The sequence below is a fragment of the Acanthisitta chloris genome, unplaced genomic scaffold (assembly GCF_000695815.1).
Source record: "Acanthisitta chloris isolate BGI_N310 unplaced genomic scaffold, ASM69581v1 scaffold44473, whole genome shotgun sequence".
NCBI classification, from domain to species: domain Eukaryota; kingdom Metazoa; phylum Chordata; class Aves; order Passeriformes; family Acanthisittidae; genus Acanthisitta; species Acanthisitta chloris.
In genome coordinates this window covers 1,886-14,968 of record NW_008666221.1, presented here as the reverse complement: position 1 = coordinate 14,968, position 13,083 = coordinate 1,886, and the positions used below count along the sequence as shown (strand labels likewise).

At 54.1% G+C, this 13,083-nt stretch overlaps 1 protein-coding gene across 1 annotated transcript; it reads left to right on the top strand.

The window, feature by feature from the left end:
- Nucleotides 1–299: 299 nt before the first annotated feature.
- On the top strand, nt 300–6,057 carry LOC103799660 (testis-expressed sequence 264 protein-like; the record flags this gene model as incomplete). The annotated part of the gene is made up of 2 exons (XM_009071997.1): nt 300–578; nt 5,836–6,057. Coding segments are annotated over exons 1-2 (501 nt in total), but the record flags the coding sequence as incomplete, so codon positions are not given.
- Nucleotides 6,058–13,083: the final 7,026 nt, after the last annotated feature.

Sequence of the window (13,083 nt, the reverse complement as noted above, 5' to 3'; positions counted from 1 at the left end):
TGAGGGGATGGGGACGGTGCCTCTCTGTCCTCCCTCCATAACCACCTCATTCCCAAGTGGCACTGAAGCAGTATAATTTGTACCTGGTGACCAATTGGAAGAGGCTGATGCAATGTGGGACTAATATACAGGAGACTTCAGTGGGGGGTTCCACTCTTCAAGCTTCACGCACAGGAGGAATTGGCAGAGAGTGTGTTTCACTGCAAATAAATAACTTTAGAAAGCAATTGCTTGTCCAAGTGCTAGCTTGACCGCCCTCCTTTTTCTTCTCTGCTCTTGCTGCTAGTGCATCAGGAAGCATGGAGCACCAGGTGTCCGTCATGACTGACTGGGTGCTCCTGGGACTGATCGCAGCGATGGTCGTGCTGCTCCTGCTGACTGTCTTCGGTTTCGTCGTCTACTCGGGGCTCTTCACGGAGGTGGTTGTGAGTGCTGGCTCCCCACCTGTTGGCAACATGACACTGGCCTACAAGTTCAGGGTAGGCCCCTATGGAGAATCCGGGCAGCTCTTCACGGATGGCTGCAGCATCTCCTCGAAGCTGTGCTCCATCGGTGTCTACTATGACAACCCTCACACGGTAAGGTGTGCCCAGTGAGGCCAGCAGGCTCTCTTGGCCAGCACTCGGGTTCTCAGCTCAGGGTGCTCCCTGCCTGTGTTTCAGGCACTTGCAGCTCATCCTCTGTAGCGGAGCACTGGGGTTCACAAGGTCTCCCAGATCTGCAGAGGATGCTCTGTGGGGAAAGGCACCTGAAAGCAGAGGAGTTTTTTGAATAACTGGAAGCACTGGGTGAGCAGATTGCTGTCTTCTGATACCCTCTGCTGAGCAAGTTATCAACAGGATAATGGGACTGGTTATGGAGCAGAGGGCCGTGTTCATGGCCCCCAGGTGAGGCATTCCTTGGCAGATTCCCTGGCTCCCGGATGTTCAGTCCTTCTGGACTTGCAGCTCTGTGGCTGAAAGCAGATGGTCTCTTCAGCTTAGTCTGTTCTCATCCATACTCCTTCTCTTGTTTCTAATGCTCTCGTGTGTTTCTGAGCTTCCCTGTAGTTCTTCCATCCCCTGAGAATTCTTACTGAAAACCTCAGGTGCAACTCCTGTCTGATGAAACAGTTGTTCATGATGCTCTTCAGGCTGAGAGGTGAGCAGAAAGTGCTGCTGGGTGGCTGCCAGCCAGAGCCCAGTACTCTGATGGGTACAGTCCAAGACAAGGAGCAAACAAAAGTGCATCGGAACTTGCCAGGCTGCTGATGCTGTGTGACACAGGTCTCCAAATAATGGCATGTGGGCATTTGTCTGGGGCAGACAGCCTGGCTCCCTACTAATTCTGCTGTAACTGCTGTGACCGTGGAGGAATCCATGGGGAGGAGGGACAACAGAGTGACCAGCAGCTGTGCATGTGTGTTCGTGCACGTGTGCTGGGGGCTGGCACAGGGCACAGTGCTTGGGCCGATAGTTCTCACCCGGTGCTTCTGCTCTGTGAGTGGCTGGTCCTGTTTTAGAATCCCCGTTTCATTGCTTGCAAGATGGTGCTCCCAAGGGTTGGACCTGCATAAGGGAACTTGTCCATGAAAATGTAGTGCTGAGTGACCAGAAGATACTAGAGGTGAGACAGCACTGAGCTGAGCTGTGCTCAGTGGAGCCTGGTGTACTCAGCCACCATGTGCCTTTGTATCCTGTGATGCTTGTCTTTACCTGCCTGGATCGTGGGAGGCAGAGAAATCACTCTAACAGTGCATCTTCCTGGCCTGGGCAGGACGATGGCAAAGAGGACTTCTCCTTTTTGGATGAACTGGGCCAAGACAGGGTTTGGCTAGATGTGCTTGGACCCGTTTGTCTGGAAGAAGTGTCATGTTTGCAGTGGGATCCATGGAGAGTGCCTGCTGTCCTAGGACCCACGTGGTCAGTGTGTCTGTTTTCCCCACCACTAATTTGTGTCCTTGTGTTAAAGTCCTTGCCTGGAGCTGAGAACTCTGGTGCTGCTGCTTGTTCCTCCATGATCTCTGGGGGTGGAGCAGGGCAGGTGACGCTGTCTGAAGGCCTCAGTGTCGATGCCCCGTGCTGTCCTGGTCAGGGGACATGATGTGGACATGCCTGTGGTTGCCCTGCAGACCTTCTGCTGGTGTTGTGGCAAGGGCATTATGCCTTGCCTCTTTGTTTGCTGAAGCTTGGGCTAGTGAAAGCCTGTACTGCCAAGGCCCACAGATACCGATAAGGGTATTTGTGGTAACTCCTGCCCTGGCTGGCACAGGGAATGCTTTTCCTGGTAGCACCAGGTGAGGCTGGGAAGGAGCAACTCCTAGCTGACCCTGAATATTTGGTCTGTCCAGGCAGGATAAAGCTTCCTCCCCTTTCTGGTCCTGTCTTTTTTCTCCTCTTCCTGAGTCTGTTGCATCTCTGCCCTCGCCTTGTGGTTGAAGCAGGGAGTGAGGCTGAAGAACTTGTATCTGATGGCCATCCGGGGTTTTGTAAGTCAGCTGTTTCTCCTTGTGGTGGGAGCCTAACCTGCCCTCCAAGGCTTGACAGGCAGCTCCGTGGACCTTGCCCTTCTCTGGCTGCCTTTGCTCATGACATTGGGCAGATGATGGTGGCCTGAGCTTCCTGCCACTCTTGAGCACAGTGTCAGACCTGGGTCTGCTGGAGCAGCTGGGGTGCTGGTAAGACCTTCCACAGGCTGATTTGTGGCTCCTGACTTGGTTCTCGCAGAGATCCACATCTCCCCAACGGGCAGGTCAGGCAGGCAGGGAGTGAGGCTGCCTTTGAGCAGATGGCTGTCTTGCCTCTGGGCAGGTGAAGATACGGCGGTTTTTGGTGGTTTGCTTGGCTGGGGACTGCAGCTCTCATACCTGCCATGCTGGCTCAGGCACACAGCACCTGAGCATCCCATGGGATGTCCCTGTGCACTCATATCCACTGTAGCCATGATGTTGTGGGAGATAGTGTGCACTGCTGGTTCCTCATTCCTGGAGGTTCAACAGGTTGGGATTGGTCACCCAGGCTGCCTTTCCCCTGGGAGGAAGAGATGACCTCCTCCTCTTCCTCCTCATTCTCAGTACTCTCCTGATCTCGGTGAAGCACTCTCTGGCAGAGGCTGGCCCGCCCAGAGCTGGCCACTTGCCACGGATGTTGACTGGTTGCCAAAAATAGGCCTTTTGTCATCAGGCAGCAGAACATGCTGGCTGTGTCCCACAGTGTCCCTGGCTGAGCTCTGGCCAGACAACCTCCAACCCAGTTCTTGGCCATGGCTCCTGGGGGCTGTGGTGCCCCTGGCACTGTGGCAGGAAAGTGCTGGTGACTGTCAGGTGCTGTGTGGCAATTGCTGTGCTGGTGGACTCGTGGCCAAAGGATGCTCTGGCTAGGAGAGGTGATGGGAATGCCAGAGCTGGAGAACAGCGCCATGTGCTGGCTCTCAGCTGGGAGAGGGGCCTGGGGGAGCCCCATAGCCTGGAGCATGTGGGTTGTCTTGGGGTCATGCCAGGCCTCAAGGCAGCCACCATCACCAGCATCTCTGTGGCTCCCTGCTGACTCCTGACTCTCCAACATTCACACAGTGATGTTCCCTGAGTGCTGCCAAACCCCTGCCAGCAATGTTTTATGTGTTTTAATGGACAAGATTAATATTAATTTGGATTTTTTCCTTTTTCCTTTTTATTTAATATTTAGCAGCCCAGAGGACTTCTCCCTCCTCCCACCTCTGGCAGGCACAAAAATAACTCCTCAGCAAGGACTGGCTGTGGCAGTCGGGTTTGTGCTCAGCTCCAGCCAAGTGCTCCTGCTCACGTATGGCTGTGGGCACGTGCCAGGGCCTTTTGCCTGCAGTCCACGTGTTCGCGTGCTCAGCAGCCATCCTGTGCCCCAGTGTTGGATGGATGAGGCCAAAATGCTCTCTGAATGCAGGAATGGGTTTTGCTCCCTCCAGCAAAGCTCCATAGGTTAGATAGATTAACTAATAATTTCCAGAACTTCTCTGTCAGATTTGCTTGGGGGAACGGAGGCTTTGATCAGCACCTGCCTACTGGAAGGGATAAATTTGTTGGGGAAAGGTTGGTTTTAAGTGGAGTATTTCCTTCCTTCCCTTGAGATGGGCTTTGCCAAGCAGGGGAGAAGGCCAATCTGCCTTACTGCTGCCATTGAGAAAGTGCCTGTGGGACTGCACACTATGGAGAAAAAAGTAGAAGCAGAAGGGAGGAAGCAAATGTGCCTGGCTCCAGTGGTGCTGCCTCCTGCTGCAGCAGCTCTGGTCCTTCCAACAGTTCCTTTGGGGCTGGGATTGAACTGTCTTTGCTCAGGACATAAATGGAGATTGCCTGTTTTAAGGATTTTTATCTAGATTTCCCCTATCACCTTGATTTGTCTGAACCTTTCTCCATGGATGCCTTTTACTGCTGCCTCTTGCTGGCTTTGGGGAGGATCTGCTTCTCTTTGCCAGCCCGGAGCGGCGATGGATGCTGGGCCCAGCCCTGTGTGCAGCTCCCTCTTGCAGCGCAGGAGGGCAAGAGCGAGCCGCGAGGCGCGGTGCCCAGCCTGCTCCTGCTGCTGCTCCGCAGGCTGCTTCCTTCCTTCCATTTACATCTGCTTGTGTTCCCGCTCCGGGACGGTCCTGCCGTGCGACATCAAAGGGGTTTGAGGGAAAGGCAGGGCAAGGAGTGCAGGGAGGGTAGTTATGCTGCAAGAGGAGGCATTGGTGAGCTTGAGCGCAGCAAAGTTAGGGATGAGATTGGGGTGTGTGGACCACATATCTCCTTGTCCGTGTGTGTGGGGATGGGAAGTGGTAACGCGCTGGCCTGGTGTGCATCCTCTCTCTGCCTCCCCTCATCCCCGTGAGAGCTTTGTGATGTCTTTGTGCCTCTAGGTGGTATCAGGGGGAGTTACTGGGCTCTCCTGCCCCTGGCATGCTCCTGCCCAGTGCTATGGGTAAGCTTGAACTTGAGTGGTGTGATTCTGTTAAAAAACACAAGTGAAAGTTGTGGCCTGGGTCAGCCTTGGTGTGGAGATGGCCAGAACCCTTTGAGCCATCACTATGCTGGTAGCAGAGCCTTGAGCACCTCCGTTGCTGGGCTGCAGCTCTGCAGCCCTGTCTTAATGGGAGACATTCCCAAATCTACAAAGAGAGCATGTTTTAGGTCTTGCATTTTGCTGGACTCTGGGACAGAAGTGAATGTGTTTCTCTTCATGTTACTACAAACAGCTTGGTGACTGCATGCAAGTCTTACCTGCCTCAGTTTTCCCATCTCTAAAACTGCTGTACTGTGTGTGCCCACTTAGGAAGGACCCAAGAGCCTCTGGATTTCTGTCCAGCTTACTGCTGGTGGCCCATGGTGGTTGGTGGCCCATTCAGGTGGCTGCCAGGTGGCCTCCTTTGGGGGTGGGGTTAAGGCAAGCTGAGGAAGTTGTGGTCACATATCTCAGCCCCCTCACCAAGTTGCAGGGGTGTCCTGCAGATGGGAATGGCAGTGAGCATGTCCTGACAGTCAGGTCTCTGGTGGGGGGTCAGGAGAGACACTTCCTGCAGTGACTGTCACCCAGATTAGATTTGGGTGAGCACCTCAGTGGGGTTTAGTTCTTCTCTGCTGCAAGTCCCTCTGCCCTCCAAAGAGGGGAGCAGCACCTTCCCCACTGGGCTGCGCACTTAGGCTGGGAGGAGGGTAGATGATGTAGGCCTGGATCAGCCTGGGTTAGGAGCAGACACCTGCTTTGGTATGCCTGATCACACTGGGCCATTGCATTTACCCTGATTCATGGTGGTCTCCTGCCTCCGTGCTCAGCAGGTTGAAGTTTTGTCTGGCTTTAAGCATCTCTGTTCTTCTGACACTGTCTGTCTGTCCCCTTCAACCAGGTGCCTCCAGAGAAGTGCCGCTTCGCCATAGGCCGAATCCTGAGCGAGGGAGATGCAAAGCCATCAGAAGAGCAGATCAAACGGTTCCAGAAGTATGGCTTTAAGATCTTCACCTTCCCTGCTCCCAGCCACGTGGTCATGGCGACCTTCCCATTCACTACGCCATTGTCCATCCATCTAGCAGTCAATCGTGTCCACCCAGCTCTTGACACTTACATCAAGGTAAGCAAGTGTGGCAAGAGGAGCGCTGCGTGTGTTCGGTGGACTGTCAGAGACTTCTCTTCCTGACAGCTGATGGGACTGCTCTGATGTGTCATCTCTTGATGCCTTCCCTTGGGCACTACCATCAAGATCTCCTCTTTCTGTAACCTGACAGGTAGATTCCCCAGCAGGGATGTCCTTCCATTCGCTCTGTAGGCACAGGGGTGTCTTTTTCTACTGTTTTGTGTTTACAAGGAGCAAGTTCTCATCTAATGACTTGCTGCTTTTCTCCTTAATGCAGAGATAAAAGCTGATTTCCCCCTTGAGCCTCTCTTGTTGTTAAGATCTGGCAGGTATGTGCCCTTCGGTGTAATGCTTCATGCCATGGAACTTCTGTTTTGAGTGTCATCTTCACCGGTGGGGCAGCTGTCTGCTGTAGGGGTGGGAGGAGAAGTTAGAAACTTTCTAGCCTGTGGGCTTATAAAAACTTTTTTTCAGGCAATACATTGAAATTTGTGGCCCTTGGCCCTGGCTGGACAGCCAGGCTGCTGTGGGCTGTTTTTGCCCTTGCCCCTGAATGGAGCAGGTGGCCATGCCTGCTGCTTCTGGTCTCTTTGAAGCTAGGTCTGCTGCCTTGCTCTGGTTGCCAGACCAGCTGTGGCAAGGGTGTTCCCGAGCAGCACATCTGACACAGATACCGCCAGATCCAGGCTTTCTAGAAAGTGAGGAAGGTCCTGGCCAGCTGGGTGATGGAGAGAAGGGACTGTCCTTCCCAGTGAGGGAGGATGCTGTGGAGGGGACAGCGCTCAGCTCTTGGCTTCTCTGGCTGTCGAGTTCTGACGCTTTCATTTGTTCGTGTTGAAACACACTATTTATAAACTTGCTTTTCCTGGCGAAACTCCCAGCCTTGTGGGGGAACCGTGTGAATCCCTCCAGCCTGCGCTGTGCTGCAGGATGGCTGCCCAGGTGCCAACCCTGGAACTTCTGTGGGGGCTCTTTGCCAACCCTCTTGTCTGCCCCAGCCACAGGGGACTGCCTGCTGGTACCGGCAGGAGTGTTGACACTGGCAGTAGGTGAGACCACCACTGCTCACACTCCCCATGCTAGAGAGCTGGTGGAGGGCAGAATCAGTTCCCCATTCTCATCCTCTTGCTCCATCCTCTATGCCTCTTCCTGGAGCTCTGCCAGCTGTGTTGTTGTGGGGGTATTGGGCACTGCTGCCAGCCCTGCGGTGGACGCGGGTGTGCGGGGAGGGGGCTGGCACGGGTGGGAGCGTCAGGTTGGCTGTGGGAGTGATCGGCGACACAGGGCTGATGCTGCCTTACTTGGGGAAAGGTCCCGGCAGCGCATCTGTCGCATGAGAGATGGAGCTGTTAGAGCTAAAAAGGGAACCACGGGTTGTTCTGGGAGCACCTGGCCGCGTTTAATGGGAGCGGCTGATTTCCAATTAAAATAACTGAAAGCATAGGGAAACACAGCACGCACGGCCGTGTGTGTAGGGAGGGGACACATTTTGATCTCTGCCCCAGTCCCAGCAGCACGTGAGTCAGGGTGCATGTCCGTGTCTGTCCCAATGTCCTGCAGCAGAGCACAGCTCCCCTGCCTGCCGTAGGCTGACTGTGGGACACAGGTCAGGCAGGGAGACGATGGGGTTGCCTTGCCGGTGGGGCACCGTGGGGATGCCCTGGCTTTCTCCAGTATGGCAAGGGGGACTTTGAAGGCTGTTTGCAGATGCGCCAGCAGCATCCCTGCTGCTTCTGCGTCACTCCCACTTCTCCCTGGGGCTGGACTGCCTGCACCCCTGGGGCTGTGCTGGCACTTCCCGGGGTGGAGGGATGGAGAGGGAGGGGGGGGAAACTTTCATGGAAACAGGTGACCTGTGCCCGCTCGTGGTGGGAATGGGGGTTGCCATGGAGACAGCTTCTCCAAATAGCATCCTTCATCCCACCCCCAGAGCCCGGCTCCCTTAAGCAACCCGAGACAGCAGCGAGACAGAGATTTGCTTTATTTATTTATTTCACGCTGTGCCTGCTTTGAGAAGGGCACTGTTAATGAGAGCCGGGGGTCAGGCCTGCCGAGCGTGGGTCCCCCCACTGCCCTCCCATCCCAACGGCCCCGGGGAGGAAGAGGGTTGGATGGCAAAAGCCAGGAGGCATGAAAAGGGGACTCGGTGGCAGAGATAAAATGCTGGCTTCCATGGAGAAAGGGAATTAGCTGAAGTGGAGGGAGGATGACATGGCCGCCTAGTCATAGAAAGGAGGTGTTGGAGAGCAGGGGATGGAGTGGGAGCTAGAGGGGGCAGGGAGAAGGGTGGAGAAAGCTTTGGAGATGCTGAAAAATAAGGAAGAGGACTGGGAGGGGAAGGGGACTGGAGGGGGTCATGTGGGGCAAAGGACATGAGGGTTTGGGGTCCAGCTTGAGGGAGCAGGATGACAAGAGGTGGTGGGGAAGTCTGGGGCAGAGCTGGAGGAAGTCCCACTGCAGTTGGCTCTCCAGCATCCTTCCCCCGGCATCCTGTGAGGTTAACTTGGGGACATCTAGTCCCAAAGGCTGGTGGACAGGGAGGAGGAGTGTGGCTCCCCATGGACTCACTGGTGCCATGCAGAGGTTACCTGGGATGCTCATGGCTCGAGTTTCTCGAGCAGTATGGGTGCAGCGGTGCCAGCTTTCAGCAGTCTGGACTTTGTGAGTCCCAGTCTGCTACTGCTTAGGAGGAGAAATTGAAAATAAAGTTCATAACAATGATTTTAAAAAAAGAAGTATGGTAGAATCTCCTTTCCTTAGGGACAGAGGGGAGATGGGCCGGCATGGAGCAGGAGGTGTTGTGTTCAGGCTGCCCTTGCAGCATACATCCTCACCCCCACCCCGGCTCAGGAGCTGGCATTTCCGTGAGTCTTTGGCTGCAGGCACAGCTTTTGGGAGCTGTGGGGAAACGGTTGCAGCCATCCCCAGCAGGTAAGAGGACATCTTTTCCCTGGGATGGCAGGCTGGCAGCAGCAGTGACTTGCTGACTAGAATTGCCTTTGGAGAAGCCCAGGAGAGCCTGCTGGCTTGTTTTTCCGAGTGCAGGTTATTTAAGGCACAGGCTCGGGTTTAGTGTCCCTCGAAAGCATTTCTTCCCTTATAGCTCCTGCTGATGCCTCTTCCTGCTTCCAGGCAGGTATGCCCCACTTTCCTGGGGTATATGCTCCTGCCCCATGACACAGCTGCCTGTCAGACCTGGCAGTCCTGACTCCTGAGAGCAAAGGATTGCTCCTGCAAAGCTCTTCCCTTGTGAGGACTCTTTCTGACAGCTCTGTGAGTGGGTTATTCCCCTGTAACCTCCTGCCATTTCAAGGAGTGGTTGTTCTGGGTTGAGTATAATGAGCTCTCCATGGTGGCTGTGTGTGCCTGCGTCTCTCTGCATCCATGCTGGTATCTAGCAGGCACTGCCAGGTGAGTGGACTTGGACTTCCCACGCCTGGGCTCCCCTGGCAGCCAGAGAGGTGGCTAAGCGCATCTCAGGTGGAGCTCAGAGGTGTCTCTCACTGCAGCCCTAGAAACGCCTGGCTCAACCCGGCCTCTTTCTGTGGGTTTTTGGGTCAGTTTTGTGCTCTCTTCAGCCAAGGAGGATATTAAAGTGGAGGGATGCCAGTATCATCCTGACTGCCTTGCACCCTCCTATGAACCAGAGCACCATCTGACTGGCCTCAAATCCTGACTCTGCCTAACTTGGAAAACTGGGATTTAATCTCATTAGCTGGTCTTGAAAAGCAGCAAACCCCCCAGCTTTTTCCCTTCCCCTGGGCTCTAATCACACATTCCCCACTTCCATGGGCTTGTGAATCACTCCTTTACACTGCACATCTTGGGCAGCAGTGGCCAGCATGGGCTCTGTGATGCCAGGAAGGATTTGGGATTGGCAGGTTGGCTCCTGCCTGACACAGGCTGTCATGTTCCTCCACACCTCAGCTCCCCGTAGAGGGAGCAGGGTGCTCCACAAGGTGCTAGAAAGACATGGATTGCTCCTGTTTACAGCCAGGGAAAGGTGTTATTCCTTTGACCACTAGCTTGGAGCATGCCTTGCTCCCCTTGTCAGCTATGGCAGTTAAGAATGCAGTCACCTCTTGCCTCTCTCTTTGATACAGAGCTTACAAAGTCCACCACTGCTGTATTTTCCAGTGCTTTCCATATTTTCTGATCTTGTTTCCTGGGTTCTTTTTTGGACCTTTTTTTGTACCTGTTTTCAGGTTAGAAAGTTCTCTGGCTTGTCAGTAACACAAACGGATGCTTTATTTCAGCAATGGTCTGCTTGCTGTGGCACACAGATCTCTGGTGGAGATCTTGTTCCCTGTCACAGATCCCCCAGTCATGGGTTTGTTCTGAGCCAGCTAATAGTGGCTTCAAACACATGCCTCTGTCCTTTGATGGAATTGTAGTTTCTTGATTAAAAATGGGAAATGATGCCAAATCCTATGTCTTCTCCGAGCTTGATTGAATGGCACGGGTGCTGCTTTGTTTACCAGTCCAGCCTGCCCTCCCCACAAAAATAAATCATGTTTGCCAACAGGCTGTGACAGCTGTATGCATGTGTTGGTTGGCATTAATTATGCCAGTCGTTCGCTTCCTGATGATCTGATTGAGTTGCAGCCCTCCATGTATTTTGCCTTGGCTCAGTCTTTGCCTGACCAGCCTGCGCTTGCCCAAGTCAGCTATTTACCCATTTGAATGTTGGCAGGTACAGGCTGCTGCCTCTCCTGGGACTTTTAGCATCTCCAGCTGGCCAGAGATCACCCTTTGACATGTGGACAGCTTGTCAGCAGGGGCTTCAGCATGTTAAAATGCGTGTTGTTTGGGCCTGTGAGCCATGTGTTGTTTCTTCCCATGGAAGAACAAGCACTTCACTCACTTCCTCTGCCCATGTCGTCTAGCTTTGTCCTACGTTCAGTGCAGAAATACTCACTCCTCCCTTCTCACTGGTGCCACTGAGGTTTCCCCCAGCTGACATGTCCAGGATCTGTGCCATCCTTCAGACTCTCCTTCTCTACCCAGTGCCTTGATGAACAGCTTCATCACATAGATGTCTTTGTGTCTGGGGGGGGTCTGGAAGCCTACCCATGGTCCTTTCCATCAGCTGAGTCTCAGTTCCCTTGTGAGTATGGCTGTGCCTCATCTTTCCCTCCTGTTCCCCTGACCACACGGCTGAGGCTTCTGGCTTTGCTCAGATCTCCTTTTCCCCCAGCTGTTATAAATGAAGGGCTGTGGAGCTGTGTTTCCATCCCAGGCAGTTTGTGTTTTAAAGGCAAAATAGTGAAGCGACCTTTTTGCTTGACTGTGTTCAGAGGTTGGGATTGGGGGTTGGGAGCTGGCAAAACATTTGCAAAGAGGGCTCAATTATTGGGATGTTTTCCCACTTAAATTATTTCTCCTGGATGATTTAGATTATTCATTTCAGGCTCTGTGCATGAAGCATTTTTAAATGCCATCTTGTTGTGTGTGAGCAGTCCGGGCTGCAGTCTGCACATGCATGAGAGCCCATCACAGTGGCAGCTTCAGATGATCAGCTTCCTCCTGAATTTTCCTCCAGAGGTCTAGGAAGTACTACAGGTGCCCAGCCCTTGGTGCTGTTCCTCAGCCACAGCTTTGTTTGTCCTCATGAGCTACTTTGGTCTCCTGTGAGCTCTGGGGACCACAGCGTGATGATCACTGCCCAAGGTGGAGCCCTTGCTTTCTGGGAGATGGAGCTCTCCATCCTTCTCCTGCCTGTTTCCCATTCCCCATGGTGACCATGGGGATCAGTTTGTTGAGAGGGTGCTGGGGAGAGAGGTGGTACCTCAGCTGCCTGGCTGGGTGTGATGACCTTCAGTTTAAACCCATGTGCTCTTGAATACAGTTCTGTAGAGTTCCCAGTAAGACAGGAGGTTACCTGATGCTCCTGGTAAGTGATCCTCACACATCAAATAGTAACAGGGGAAAAAAAGTCCTTGAGAGTCCTAGGGGATTTCGCATGTCTGACTTGTATTGATGGCAGGGACAAGACCAGAGCTGACAGTGTGACAGGCTGCTGGGCCCTGGGCAGACAGGCACTTGGAGTAAGGATACAGACTCCGGGGGAAGTTTTTTGGGAGCCCTTGCATGTGTCTGCATGGGTCCCAAGCCAGGCTGTGGTTTGGGTCATGTGTGATCTGTGTGTTGCACAAGGACCATCCCTGGTTGGCCACCAGCCTGGTTGATGTTGAGGATGAGTGCCAGAGTAGCTTGGCCAGCGGTGTTGGAGAACACCTTTGGCTGGTGTGGGCTCTGTGCGAGGAGCCAGTGAAGCTCTTGATCTTGGGCTGGGCAGGAGGAGCAGGCAAGGAGTGGAGACTGTGATGCTCCAGCTCAAGCCTGTCCGAAAGGTGACATGCAGCGGCAGAAACCGGAGAGGGACCCCGAGGTGTCCATGCCTTTGCAGGCACGTTCATCTCTCGCTGACCTGCACTGACAGCTGGTTTTCAGCGGGCTCTCTCCAGCGAGGCTGCCCGCTCGCTGCCGGTTGGCAACCCCCAGCTGCATGTCACATCACATCAGTTCGCGCGTTCGCAGCCACTTTTATTTATTAAATATTTTTAGCGACAAAACCCTCCGAAGATGTTTCAGTGACCTCGCCTTCAGCACTGCACGGGGAGCAGGCAGGGGAGGGCAGGATGCCCGTGAGGTCGGGCTGGGAGCTGAGCCAGGTGGAAGGGAGTTTTGGTGGGCAATGTCATTTAACACCATAGGGACCTTTGGACCGCGCTCGGGGTCGGCTCGTGCGGCAGAACAGGTCTGTTGGACCTGTGTCTGCAGGGAAACCTGCTCCTCCTGCGCAGCTAATGGAACATATGGGGATCTGGGGCTCTGCGTCACGTCTCCTGCCACTCGCAGCAGGCATCCCCACTTTCCCATTTCTCCAGAGGAATCTGGCAGCCCCAGGCCACGACTCATCTGCTGTCAACTCTTCCCTGATCCTTGCGGGCGGGCGGTGAACTAGCACTAGCCGTACTTCGTGTTCAGCGCTGGCATGGCTGACTTGTGCCAGGCACACCC